Consider the following 12092-nt stretch of genomic DNA (forward strand, 5'->3'; position numbering starts at 1 on the left):
TGTGTGCATGTGTTGCAGACGTGTGTGCATGTGTGTGCGTGTGTTGCAGACGTACTGAACCTTTCACTCCCTGCATCATCAGTTCATCCTCTTGGTGAGGGCAGCATGTGGTATGAGCTCCCAGAACCAGTAAGCCTAAGAAGGTTTGCTTGTTTTTCAGCTTTTGTATAGTTTCAGGGTCTGTTTCCTCTATTCTGAAAAGCCCCGACGTCCTTCCCTAAAACTTTGAAATATTCGGTTTTGATAACAGACTTTCAGCTGGCGTTAAAGAGCCTGCCGTGGGCTGGCCAGCGAGGAGTCGGCCGGAGAGTTAATAGAGCACCAGGCTCCAGGCACTTCCAATAACATCCCTTTGCTCCTAAGATAGCAACGTAACAGGTGATACCCGAAGGAAACCTCAGGGCCTCCCCTCTTGAAGGCAGAAGCACAGGCTTATTTCAGCCGGGGAGGGAGGATCGGCAGTAATCAACCTGAGATACCCGCACGTATGTGGCACACGGCAGCCGTTCTGTCGTCTGTCCCGTCAGGGCGCCATTCCCAAGGCAACAGGGGTGTCGGTTCTTATTTGGAACATTAATTTCAATCTCCGTTTATTTCTTTCTTCTAGTCGGCTGTCAGGGCCTCCAGTCATATTTTTGAACACCATTTTTATTCACAGTATTTTATTTTTCCCCCCAGAAGTGGCGACTAGTGTTGTGTTGTTTCTCAAAACAAGAATAGTAGTTCTGAAATTGAAGCATTCCAATGGGCTGTTGAAAAGCTGCTCTTAATTCAGAAGTTGCAAAAAGCTAGAAGACTCCATTTTGTTAGCATAGCTATAAGCTATTCAGCCACTCAGCTAATTATCATGTTGTCTACTTTGGACCTCTCTGTGTCGTCTGCCTTGTAAACCTACAAAGGTTTTCATCTTTCCTTAAACTCTCCTGCCAACACCGTGCTTATATCAGCAGAGTGGCAAAACTCAACTCTGAAGGGTGTAGTATTATAAAAGCAAACTGTTGGCTTAGCCTACCTAGGGCAAAACCCAAGTGAAGGAAGATCTCAGAGGCTTTCCGCCTTTCTATATTCTCTCTTTCCATAAGCAAATTTCTGCTCGCGTATCTAAAGAACGAGTCTACAAAACACAAGCAGCAGGAAATAGTGCTCTCCACTGGATTTTAACGTTCCTGAGATGTTTGCGTGCCGCAAAATAGCATTCCCCCTTTACCGTGCGAATCAGAGTCAGAACGTTACAACAGGAAGATACTCTCGCAACATAAACTGTGCATGTGGTTTAGAGGGGGAGAAAATTCCCGGCGGTGTGTGCAATGGTCGGTTCAGAGCAATGTGTGGAAATTCCGTGACAGGAGAGATACCAGAAGGAGCAGGACAAGCTGAAAGAAGAGTGGGAAAAGGCCCGAAAGGAGGTGGAAGAGGAAGGACGCAGATACTACGAGGAGGTAGGAGACCCCCCAGAGGAGTCTGACCTTGTCGTCCCGATTCCTCGGTCCGTCGGCACTGCCCGAGTCCCTGGCGTGTTCACGCGTGGGGCTGTGTCTGCCTCGTTACCCGCCGCAGAGTCCCATCAACCCCTTCAAAACCGTCATCATACAGCCCCTAAAAGACCACAGTTCCCCCCGAAAGACAGTTTGTGTTAAGGGTGAGCTGAGCCACGTTCAGGAGGTGATACAATCCTGTCTGTTCTCCAGCCAGCGAATCGAATTCTTGATTTATCTTAGAGGGTTGACGTGAAGGAATCAGTTTATTTATCTGTGTGTCTGTGTGTTGTTTGGTAATAGCGAATCAGTTTTATGAGACTAATTTTGATAATCGAGGCTGAACGAACGTATCCTCACCCCGCATTTACTGCGTAGTTCTAAAGAGACCTGGAAGGGAAGAGAAATTTCTCTTCGTTCATTTTGCTTTTTTTAAATAAACAAGCCGGAGCACATTAGAGAATTTAAAGGGGACTACATTTTATCTGTATTATCTGAAATTTGTTCATGATTAATATTGTTGTGAATTTTATCTTCAACAATAATGTTTGTGCATAATCAGATCCCGATTGCCATTTCTAATTAAGGCTCCTTGCATCGTACTAGCTGATTAATTTGCAAAGACTTTGTTTTTCTAAATTAAATGCTAATTTCTAAATTATTGCCATGGAGAGTGTTACATGATTTGCATACTTTTGGAAAATAACACTTTTTTTTTTTATGTCCTGCTCGTTTGCACATATTCTGTTTTTTTCCCTAAAGTTCCTTAATGACATTTTTCTCTCGACAAATACGGTTATTCATTTTTTCCCCCTTTCGTCGATTCTTGCCCTTCCCCTTAGGAGCGTAAGATAATCGAAGACACCGTGGTTCCATTCACTGTTTCTTCAAGCTCCGCAGACCCGCTGTCCGCGTCCTCCTCTGTGACCAACAGCAGCGGGGCCATGGTGAGACCATACGTTAAAAGCGATACTTGAAATAAATAAACCTGAGTAGAAGTGCAAAACCACAAGGCCAAGTTTTCCCATCGTGCTCAGTAGTTTAAATCCGAGACTGGCTGCTTCCCTAGAAAATACGTCACGTCATACGCCAAGTGCCATTTGGCCATTGCACCTCAGCATACTGTCACTGCCGTGGCCACCCCCAGAGCCATTTCCTGAGGCTCGGTATTACCCTGGCCAGACCCATCCCAACGGGCCGTCAGCCAAAGTCCCTCCACCCCCGGCTGGCAGGGTCTCGGTTAGCGAAGCCACGTGCTGGCCTGTCCTCCTCACTGCTCAGTTCCCGGATCACTCATTCACTCAACAGACGTCTGTTCCTCTCTGCCCTACCGTACGTTCCTGTGCACTGTTTGGCAGCAGCAGAGATGCCAGCAACGTGTTCTCTACCACCCTCCACAGAAGTTGCTTCTAACCCCAAAAATTCCACAAGAAATTTATATGTGTCTTTGAGGACTGGAGAGAGTCTAAAAAGGCTGGTCGACCTCCACGTCCCCCAAATACTATTGTAGAGGGTCGTGGACAGAAGTCATTCCAAGACCCAGATAGTCCGTAATCTGCACAAAGTAACATAACCGGGGAGACGAGGAAACCATTGGCCCTGAAATGAGCAGTCCTGTGACTTTGTTTTATTTTGAAAGGGGGGTTTTCTAACCAATTCCTTTTTCTAATAACTTTGGAGCTAAGTCCAGATTAGACATCTATTCCAAATAGTTGGAAGTCAGTTGCCATTCAGTTAATCTGGACAACTATTCTTTAAATTGCAGGCAACGTGATCGAAAAATACTTCAAAATACCCCACGGCCAGAGATAAGTGTTGTACAGTGTGTTTAAAATTTATATTTAAGATTATCCTGGTTTTTCCCCTTAGAATAAGAAGGACTTGGAGAACTGTCAAGATGAAACACAGGAGAAAAGACAGAAGAAACCATTCCCAGAGGGCGACAATGACTTACTGCTTAAGCCCAGGGAAGGAGATTCACCGGAGCAGAAGGGCAGGTATGAGCTGGACCAGCTGCCCAGGAGCACGTGCAGAGCCGGGCTCTGCTCATCCACTCCCGGGAAGGGGCCCATTGCTAATGCAGATTACATGCAGCTTTGAAACGATCATTCCGGTAATACATTACGTACCGCTCGGACATGTTGTAATAGCTCTGAGTCAGTGTCCTTGCGCTCTTGAATACAAATAGCCTCGTTTTTAAATAGGCGAAACCTTTTTCAGATAAGGGGAGACGGTATCGATCATCAGAAGAGGATGTTGTCAGTGCAAAGCCCCAAACCGAAATACTGCTCACTTGACATGGGGCATGTGATTGGAGGGATAAGAGGTTGAAATGAGGCCCGGGGTGCCGGTGATCTTGGCCGTTAGCGTCCCCTGAGCTACGAGAAGCCACACTTACTCTGGTGACGATATAAAGCAGCGGTCCCCAACCTTTTCGGCACCAGGGACCGGTTTCATGGATGACAATTTTCCCACGGACCGGGGTGGGGAGGAGGGTGATGCTTTGGGGATGACTCAAGTGCATTACATTTATTGTGCACTTTATTTCTGTTATTACTGCATTGTAATATATAACGAAATAATTACACAACTCTCCATAATGCAGAATCTAACGTGGCTTCTGATGTGACAGGAGGCGGGGCTTTGCTAGCTGGCCGCCGCTCACCTCCTGCTGTGCGGCCTGGCTCCTAACAGATATAAAGGGTTGGGGACTGCAGATATAAAGGATAACCAATTAATTAATTGGCTGTGGGTAATCACCCCACCTGTGGGCTCCAGTATGTTCCATGGGAGGTGAGGAAAGAACAGCTGGAGCCCCCTGGAGCCCGCAAAGCTAACTCAGATGGAGCAGATCTGCTTGTGGCTATGGGCTGCAGCAGGTCACTGATGCCACCCCACACCCAGCCGAGAAGGGACCTGCAGAAAGCCCAGGAGGCTGCCAGGGCTCTGCCATCAGCACGTTCTTCACGGGACAGACGTTGGCCTCTGGGGCTCTGAGATACCAGATAGGTACCGGCAAGAGTGCACGCATGTGCCCACGCGCACGGCACCCCCGCAGGGACCCGAAGACGAGAACAACTGTCTCAGTGTCACCTTCAAAGACTGACTAACTCGACAGGTTGGCCGGGAGCCGAGTTCTCCTGGCGCGGGTCTGCTCTGAGGATTCTCCCGTGCGCGTCAGCTCGCAGACTGGGCGAACTATAAGCTCCAGGAGCTCAAGGCCCGTGTGCAGGGACCACAGAGCCCTTCAAAGAACACGCGTGTTTCCCGTGAACACGGTTCACTGGGACTTCCCAGCTTTATGAAATGAAAACCACGGTCGGGAAGATTTGAATGATGCTGAGAAGCATTTGCGTGAATTTTTGCTGTTTCTCCAGACTGTCCCTGCTGCCCCCAGACACCCCCCTCTGTCTCCTCCGTCTCTCCTCGCACACAGAAGCCGCCGTAAGGCCAGTGCATCGCCGTGGACTGCAGAGGTCCTGCGTGGCCCAGATGATTTCTGTAAAAAGTCCTCTCTTGTGACAATCTGGGAGATTCCAGTTAGCTGGGACATCCCTTGAAATTCTTAGAATGAAGAGCTTTGTGGACAGGGTGGTCATGAAAAATGATAGTTTGTTGCAGCCGTTAAATCGATGGATAATAAAAATGTGTAGTGTGTTATCATTTTAAGTCCATTTCAAATCCGGTTTAAAATGAGAGGAACAAATAAACATTTCTTTAGTCCTGTCCCTTTTTTTATATCATAATTGGTACTTCCACACCCCAAGGGACAGGACCAATAAGTTCAATTCAGTTGCTTTTGTCTCTGTTCTGAAATGTACTTCTTTATTCTAACAGCGTAACTCACGGGGCCTTGGCTCACTCCGAGAACCCCGTGTCGAAAGGAATCCGCCAGGAGCCTCAGCTGGACACCGAGGCCGGGGCCCCGCACCATGGGCCGAACCCACAGCTCGCTCAGGGTAGGAACAGAGAGGACCAGCCCCGGTGTTTGGATTGTTGTTAAGACCCCCACGTCATCCAGACAGACGCGATCCCTGCTTGCTGCGGGTATCTCCCTTAGGGGACTGGACTCCTAGCTCACACTACATACGTAGTGAATAGACTCCCTCTACCACGTGCGCAGACTACGTAAGCTCCCTGGGGACCCAGTGAGACCTGAGCAGGTATTAGCATTTAAACAAAAGAAGATAACTTTGCAGAAAACCTTTGTCCTTCATGAGCGGTGCATTTTGAGACTCCCTCAAATCTTCCAGTTTCAGCACTGGACGTAATGTCCCCACACGAAGCTTATGGAAGAGTAGAATCCATAAAGCCGAGCTGAGATACGGGTGCCGGAAGGTGGGGAAGGTCCCATCAGCTCCTGCTGCCATTTCGCCGCCGTTCCCACCTGTGTCTCTCCCATCCCAGGCTCCCCACGACTAAATTCAATGTGCTCCTCACCAAAGCGTCAAATTCTACCTGCTAGGGCCTTCGTCTCGAGATCACTGAAACTTCAAACGTTGACTCCTATAACGAGGAGTCTGAGCTAAGAACAAAAGGGTGACCCCGATAAATGTGTCCACAGCCAAAGCAAATCTGGCTGAGCAAATACACATGTTTCCATGGTGGAATTATTGCGTTCGGCCTTGTGCTTTTTGGCGTTCTGTCTGTAAACATATTCGCGCAGGTTGATTATAATACGTAAACACTGACTTGTGCGTGTCCTCGCGCAGAGCTACCCTGCGAGCTGAATGTCATCGGGGCCCTGCGGATTTCAGCATCGCAGTTGCCGTGACCCATGGCTCGGGAAAGCGGTGGCTGTTTGCTGTGTTTTAGAAATTAGGTGCCGGGGTATAACCGCATCCACCCAAATTTGCTTTCTGTATGCACAGGAAGTCAGTAGTTTAACGTATCGTTATGATATTATTGCATCAGAAGTCAGGGAGGCAAAAGGGTCTGGCTCCCGATCTCCTTTGTTTCCAGAACTAATTCAGGGCACAGCGGCTTAGAGACCTCAGCAGGCCCTCGCGCTTTAAAGACAGGTGACTTACGGGGCACTAAGATGACCTTACCGAGCACTAAGTCTGTGTTTTCTGCTTGGCTCAGATCCATCCCAGAATCAGCAGACATCAAACCCAGCCATGCACGCCGCAGAAGAGATGAAGCCAAAATCCCTGCCGCTGGATAAAAGCGTTAACCATCAGATCGAGTCCCCCAGCGAAAGGCGGAGGTGAGTAACCAAATCAGACGGACGTGGGATCCTTTTTTTTTTTTCTTTTAATTTACTGACTTGGAAAAAATGCAGAAGGGTATGATGGCGAGATGTCAGCAGCATTTTGTGTTTTCTCTCTGTTTAATCTCACGGACAGGGGTCTGTGGAAGGTGGGGACAGTCTTCCTGGCAAGTAAATGTATTGATTTGTAAGAGACAAAGTTATGTTTTTAACCCACAAATCTAACCATTGGAAGGAATTTGCAGGCCTGTTGGATTAGTGATTTATTTAAGTGAGTTAAATTGTCTCGGAGTATAGACAGATGCTCTTTCAAGGAGAAAAATTGTCATTCTCTCTCTTATGCTCTCCAATTAGGGTAGCTACCTTAGGTTATATTCTAATTTGGTAAGAATACATTTTTTGCAATAATAATTGTTTCTGTCATTTTTTAACCATGTCAACATAACAGGCACTATGTTGAACAGTTCACATGTATTTCGTTCCTGTTCTTTTCGTGCCTTAACTCACTGAACCCTCCCCATAGCTTTATGAGGTTGTTCTTCCCATTTTACAGATGAGAAAATTGAGGGTCGGGGAAGTTAAATAACTTACCCAAAGTATTTGACTGGTCAAGTGGTCGAGGAATTCAGAATGAACCCACAGTTTCACAGTGAGATTGTGTTTGAGCCAGAGGCTCCTTGTCACCCCAGAAAATTCCTTACGTTGCAACCAACCGTTCTACCTAGGGCCAGACCACGTCCATTCAGATTTTGACTCTGCCACTTGCCTACATAGGATTTTGAACTAATTACTGAATCTTTCTCTGCCTCAGTTTTCTAATCTATAAATTGGGAATAATAATGGTACCTACCTCTTAGGGTTTCATGCCTGGCTAATATAGTATAATAAGTACTCTACATTGCAAGTGATCATGATGATTTTAACTTGTTTTATAAAAGAAAAATATTCATTTTTACCTTATTGTTACGTTTTCCTTTACTTCAATAGAGTGTTTGAACCGCTTCCCCTTTCTCTGTTCTGTCTATCCTATGTCGATACGACACTCAGAATCAATCGAAGCTGAAATCACACAAAAGGAATCATTGCTGTTATGGATTATTGCAATGGAGTTCAACCTTTTTGCAGGCGTTAGTACTCTAGGCTATTCCATAGAAATGTGGTATTTTGGAGGAGAGAAGCTCTGCCCAAGGAGGGAGGTTTGGGTGGGCAGCGGCTCGGGGAGTTGCGCCGAGAGCAATCAGAAGACGGATGGGCTCACGCTCTGTTCGCATCTGTCTTGGAGTTTTCCTTTCCCTGGCTCTTTTCTGTGTCCTACCCCTTTCTGTACAAATGAAATTAACTTTCAAACGCCAGAGCCCAGAACCGACGGCTTGACCGCAGGCGGGGCGGGTGTGCGGCCATCCCGCTGGCGTCTGGCTGGGGACCGTCCCAAACGGGCGATGCCCAAGACCTGGCAGTGGCTGCATGTTTGGAACGCCGCCCTTCGTCACATGCACCCAGCCGAATTTGTTGATAAGGGTGGAAACCACCTCACTGAAAATGCATCCTTTGAGGTCTGCCCTTTATTCCTGGGCTCTATAAATTAGGAAAATATTCCGTCCCTTCTGCTCGACAGTGCCGGCATGCCAGGCTGGCTTCGATTTTATGCAGTCAGTGCATGTGAAATCCTGGCTAGACGTCATTACTACTTTTGTTCTTTAAAAAAAAATCCCTACTAGGAGACCCTGCGGTCTTTGGTTTGGTTGTCAAGGAAGGTTTTTTTTTCCTTATCTGAAATGTCTTTTCTTGTGGAGCTGGGCTTCTCTGCACTTGTCGTGATCTCTGGCTCCTTTACCGTGTTGCAGGAAAAGCCCCAGCGAGAACCTCCAGGCCGGGCCCCGGTCCCCGTGCTCTCCCACCCCTCCCGGCCAGTCGCCAAACAGGTACAGGAGGTCAGCGAGCCTCCCCGAGGCTGCTTTGTTCTGACTAGGGCCCGCCAGGCATCATTCAGACCGAGTCGGGTGATTGGGAGGGATTTCTCCATCCACGTCTCTCCCTGCGCACACACAGGCAGGAGGAAAGAGAACGTCCCCGTCTGCCTGCAGATGGATCAGCCACAGGAGAAACAGCCGGGGTGCGGCCTTGGCAAGCTGTGGCCACAGGCCCATAATCACATTGTGTGGAAGCTGCAATCTAATAATGAAATCCGGCAGACGGCTGCTGGGCTCCGAAGCCGGCGCCTTCCCCTCCAAGACGGCTCAGCCCTGCTAGGCGGGATCCGCCGACGGCTCCGACAGAGAACCGGGCGGAGGCTGAGCAGCGAGGCTGCATCCCTGTCTTATAATCCACTCCCGCTCCCTAACGACTGCTGCTGGACGTTCACCGGGCCCATGATATTCTTAAGAGCTGTCTGAATTTCCGTTCACTGGAGAGACAAATTACTGAGTACACAGCAGTTTTCTCTGATGTAGAAATTTCATGTAACTGCTGGCTAAGAGGGAAGTCCTAATAAATAGGGTTTGCTCAGGGCAACGCTTCCTCTCTCCACTGTCTTCTCTTCTGTTTCTTCTGTCCCTCTGTACCCTGCTGGCTTTCAAATGATACTGCAAATTTTTAAATTTCTTGTGCAATCCAAGAGCTTTTCAGATGGTGAGCCTCATTGCAATGTAACCATCTTAGCTGTATGAAAGCTGCCCTCAGAGGACAGCCGTCTGGCGTCACACGGCTGCTGACCTGGTGTCGGTCTGCTGGTCTGGCTCTAGTCCACGGTGGCCGTGGCAGGGCTGCCGGGGCGCAGAGATGGGGCAGACACGGCCCTGCTCTCAAGGAGTTTACATCTCAGTGAGCAGGCGAGGGTCCGCCGTGTGGATCCCAGAATGTTTGCGCTGGAAGAGGGAGTGGAAATGATCTAGTCCGAACTTCTCCACTTAGAGGTGAACGGGAACCCAAAGAGCGTTCGTTACGCCAGATCACAGAATGTGGCCACAGAGCAGAGATCAGATCTCGTAGCTCAGGGCCCTCTGCCTGGTACCTGTTCTGCTGTATCCCAGTTGACTCTCTATTTTTAAGTAAAAATGGTTTTTTTTCCTTAATAAGTAAAAAGAATGCCCCAGCAGGCTAATGAGCCAATTACAGAAAATTTTAAAGCAACGTTGACACCTTAGGAAAGCTAAGCTTGATTATCTTTTAGAACTTAGGAAAATATATGATAAATGTATTGAATCATTCCAAGGAATTTGAATAGACTACAACACAAACTTCTTGGAATAAATAACTTAAACACACACAGGCACCAGATTCAACACCACGATGGAGGCCTGTCGTATTCAGTCTAGCACTTGCCTGTAATTTATATCTAATGCTTGATTTCCTATTCATTGTCAGTGTAGTAATTCTCATTTCATTCACGATATAAACATCGTAAAAACCCATGTTTTCATTTTTGCATGAGGTTACGTGTTTGTGCGTTTGACCAAGTATTCTAAACTGAAATTTTTATTATTGCGTGTATTTCTGAACCCAGGTCTATAAGCGGGAAGAAGCTATGTTCTTCCTGTGGGCTTCCTTTGGGCAAAGGGGCTGCGATGATCATCGAGACCCTCAACCTCTGTTTTCACATCCAGTGTTTCAGGGTACGTACTCACTGCTCTTCTCGCTAAGTACGGTTTGTGGTGTCTTTTGGCTGTGCTGAGAAATACCTCCTGGGGATGTGGAGGCCTCTCCTTGTGAGGCCTCCCGCTCTAATTCGTACAGCTGTGTGGGTGGGTTCCATCCTTCAGGGTGAAACTCTCCTATCACAAGTCCCTTGGGACGTCAGGCTAGAAGGAGCGAAACAGATTTGTGCGATCTGTCTTTGCAAAACAGTTTTTGTCCCTAAAGAGCGTGTACGCTAGCAGGAAGCTGAGAATGGGACTCTGGGAGATGCTTCCAAACCTTGTAGGGCCACGTGGATTTATTTGGAATATAATAATCTTTGCTGCTTCTTAAACTCTTGTGACTTCATGTCAAAGGGTTTTAGTCTTTCACTTAATGGGAAATTTTCTGTCAATGAAATGGTTATAGCTGGATGCAAAATGGTAAGTCTCAGAATGAATGTGTCTGTAATATCAGATTAAACATCACTGCCTCTGAGAAGCTGCCCTGCTCCCCAGACGAAGTCAGGTGCCTTTGGGATAGGCCCTTAGGGAACCTGTCATGGTCCTTATCACTATTATTGAATTGTTCCATTGTCATCTCCTCTAATAAACTGTAAACTCCACGGGGCAGGGACCCTGTCTGTCTTGCTCACCTCTATTTCCTCCATACCTAGCACCGCAGATGTCAGTAAATATTTTTAGGTGAATGAATTATGGAATAAACTGAAAACGAGAAAGCCTAGATTCTAGTTCCAAATCTCCTGGTAATAAGTAGGTGAGCTAACCAGTTATACCTGATTTGTTATAAAATTTGTAAGTTGGACTATATCAGCATATTCTGTCCTTTTTTCCCACTCGTGGACACACTTCAAATTAATATATAATCTTTGAAGCCAAACCCTCTAGCTCTGAAAAAGAGTCATTTCTTTCGCTGGGTAAGCCTGACCTGCTTTCTTGAATTTTGAATTTAGTCCTGTTTCTTGTTGGTAGCTTCTTTGGCTATAAAACAAATTTGCATGGGTTTAAAATAATTCCTGCTTTGCCTATAAGCTAAGGACAGTGAAGTTGTCCCCAAATAATTAATAATTCCAGTAACCACCTGAAAGCAAGACTTAACAGACAATATATGCATGTGGATATTTATTTTAGATTTCATTTGTCAAAAATATCAGAAGAACACCATAATTTCCTAAATTCTAGTTATGTTACATAGAGAACCATTCCACAAAAGGGCAAGCAAACATATTCCTGTTGTATAATAAAATTAACCTAGGTAGTGTAGGCCCTAAATTGTCTAGGAGTATTGTGAGGCTCAAAGAATATTACTTTTAAAAAATGTTACGGTTATGCCAAGATATGTTTCGACACCGCGTCTGGTTCTCAGAAACTTTACCAGAGCTGGAAATCATCGAGGTGGCAAAGAATCTTTACAGAGTCTCAAGGGGTAGGAGACGGTCAAGCCTTTATTTTCTCTACTCGTTCACTGCCCGAAGCTGCCTCGCCCCATAGATGTGTCCCCCACCCTTGCGATGCGGATGCAGCTTGTAACACCATTTGGATGAAGGCTCCCTCTGCCCCAGGCGACCTCAGAGCATGGAGCGGGGGTGGATGCTGATCTCCCCGCAAGAGCCTGGCACCTGGATCCCCCGGCACTGCCGTCCTCTCGGGCACCACCAGCAGGGTGGATCCCACAGTCTCCTTGGTTGTCTCGGCGGAAGGGGGTTCCCGTCCCTGTGGATTTGTTACTCTGGGTGTCACTGCCTTGAATGTGGAAATGTAAACTGGAACAGC

At 47.2% G+C, this 12092-nt stretch overlaps 1 protein-coding gene across 3 annotated transcripts in view; it reads left to right on the forward strand.

Moving 5' to 3' along the window:
- Positions 1-12092, forward strand: part of LIMCH1 (LIM and calponin homology domains 1) — a 388718-nt gene that overhangs the window by 363114 nt on the left and 13512 nt on the right. For 2 of the 3 annotated variants that reach the window (XM_012648487.1, XM_012648485.1), the window contains 7 exons: positions 1347-1439; positions 2318-2422; positions 3345-3472; positions 5313-5434; positions 6561-6684; positions 8532-8609; positions 10190-10298. In XM_012648487.1, the coding sequence (XP_012503941.1) occupies positions 1347-1439; positions 2318-2422; positions 3345-3472; positions 5313-5434; positions 6561-6684; positions 8532-8609; positions 10190-10298 (759 nt within the window). Of the gene's footprint in view, positions 1-1346; positions 1440-2317; positions 2423-3344; positions 3473-5312; positions 5435-6560; positions 6685-8531; positions 8619-10189; positions 10299-12092 lie in introns of all 3 variants that reach the window. The other variant, XM_012648484.1, reaches the window with a different exon arrangement.

The sequence above is a fragment of the Propithecus coquereli genome, unplaced genomic scaffold (genome assembly GCF_000956105.1).
Source record: "Propithecus coquereli isolate 6110/MARCELLA unplaced genomic scaffold, Pcoq_1.0 Scaffold288, whole genome shotgun sequence".
Taxonomy (NCBI): domain Eukaryota; kingdom Metazoa; phylum Chordata; class Mammalia; order Primates; family Indriidae; genus Propithecus; species Propithecus coquereli.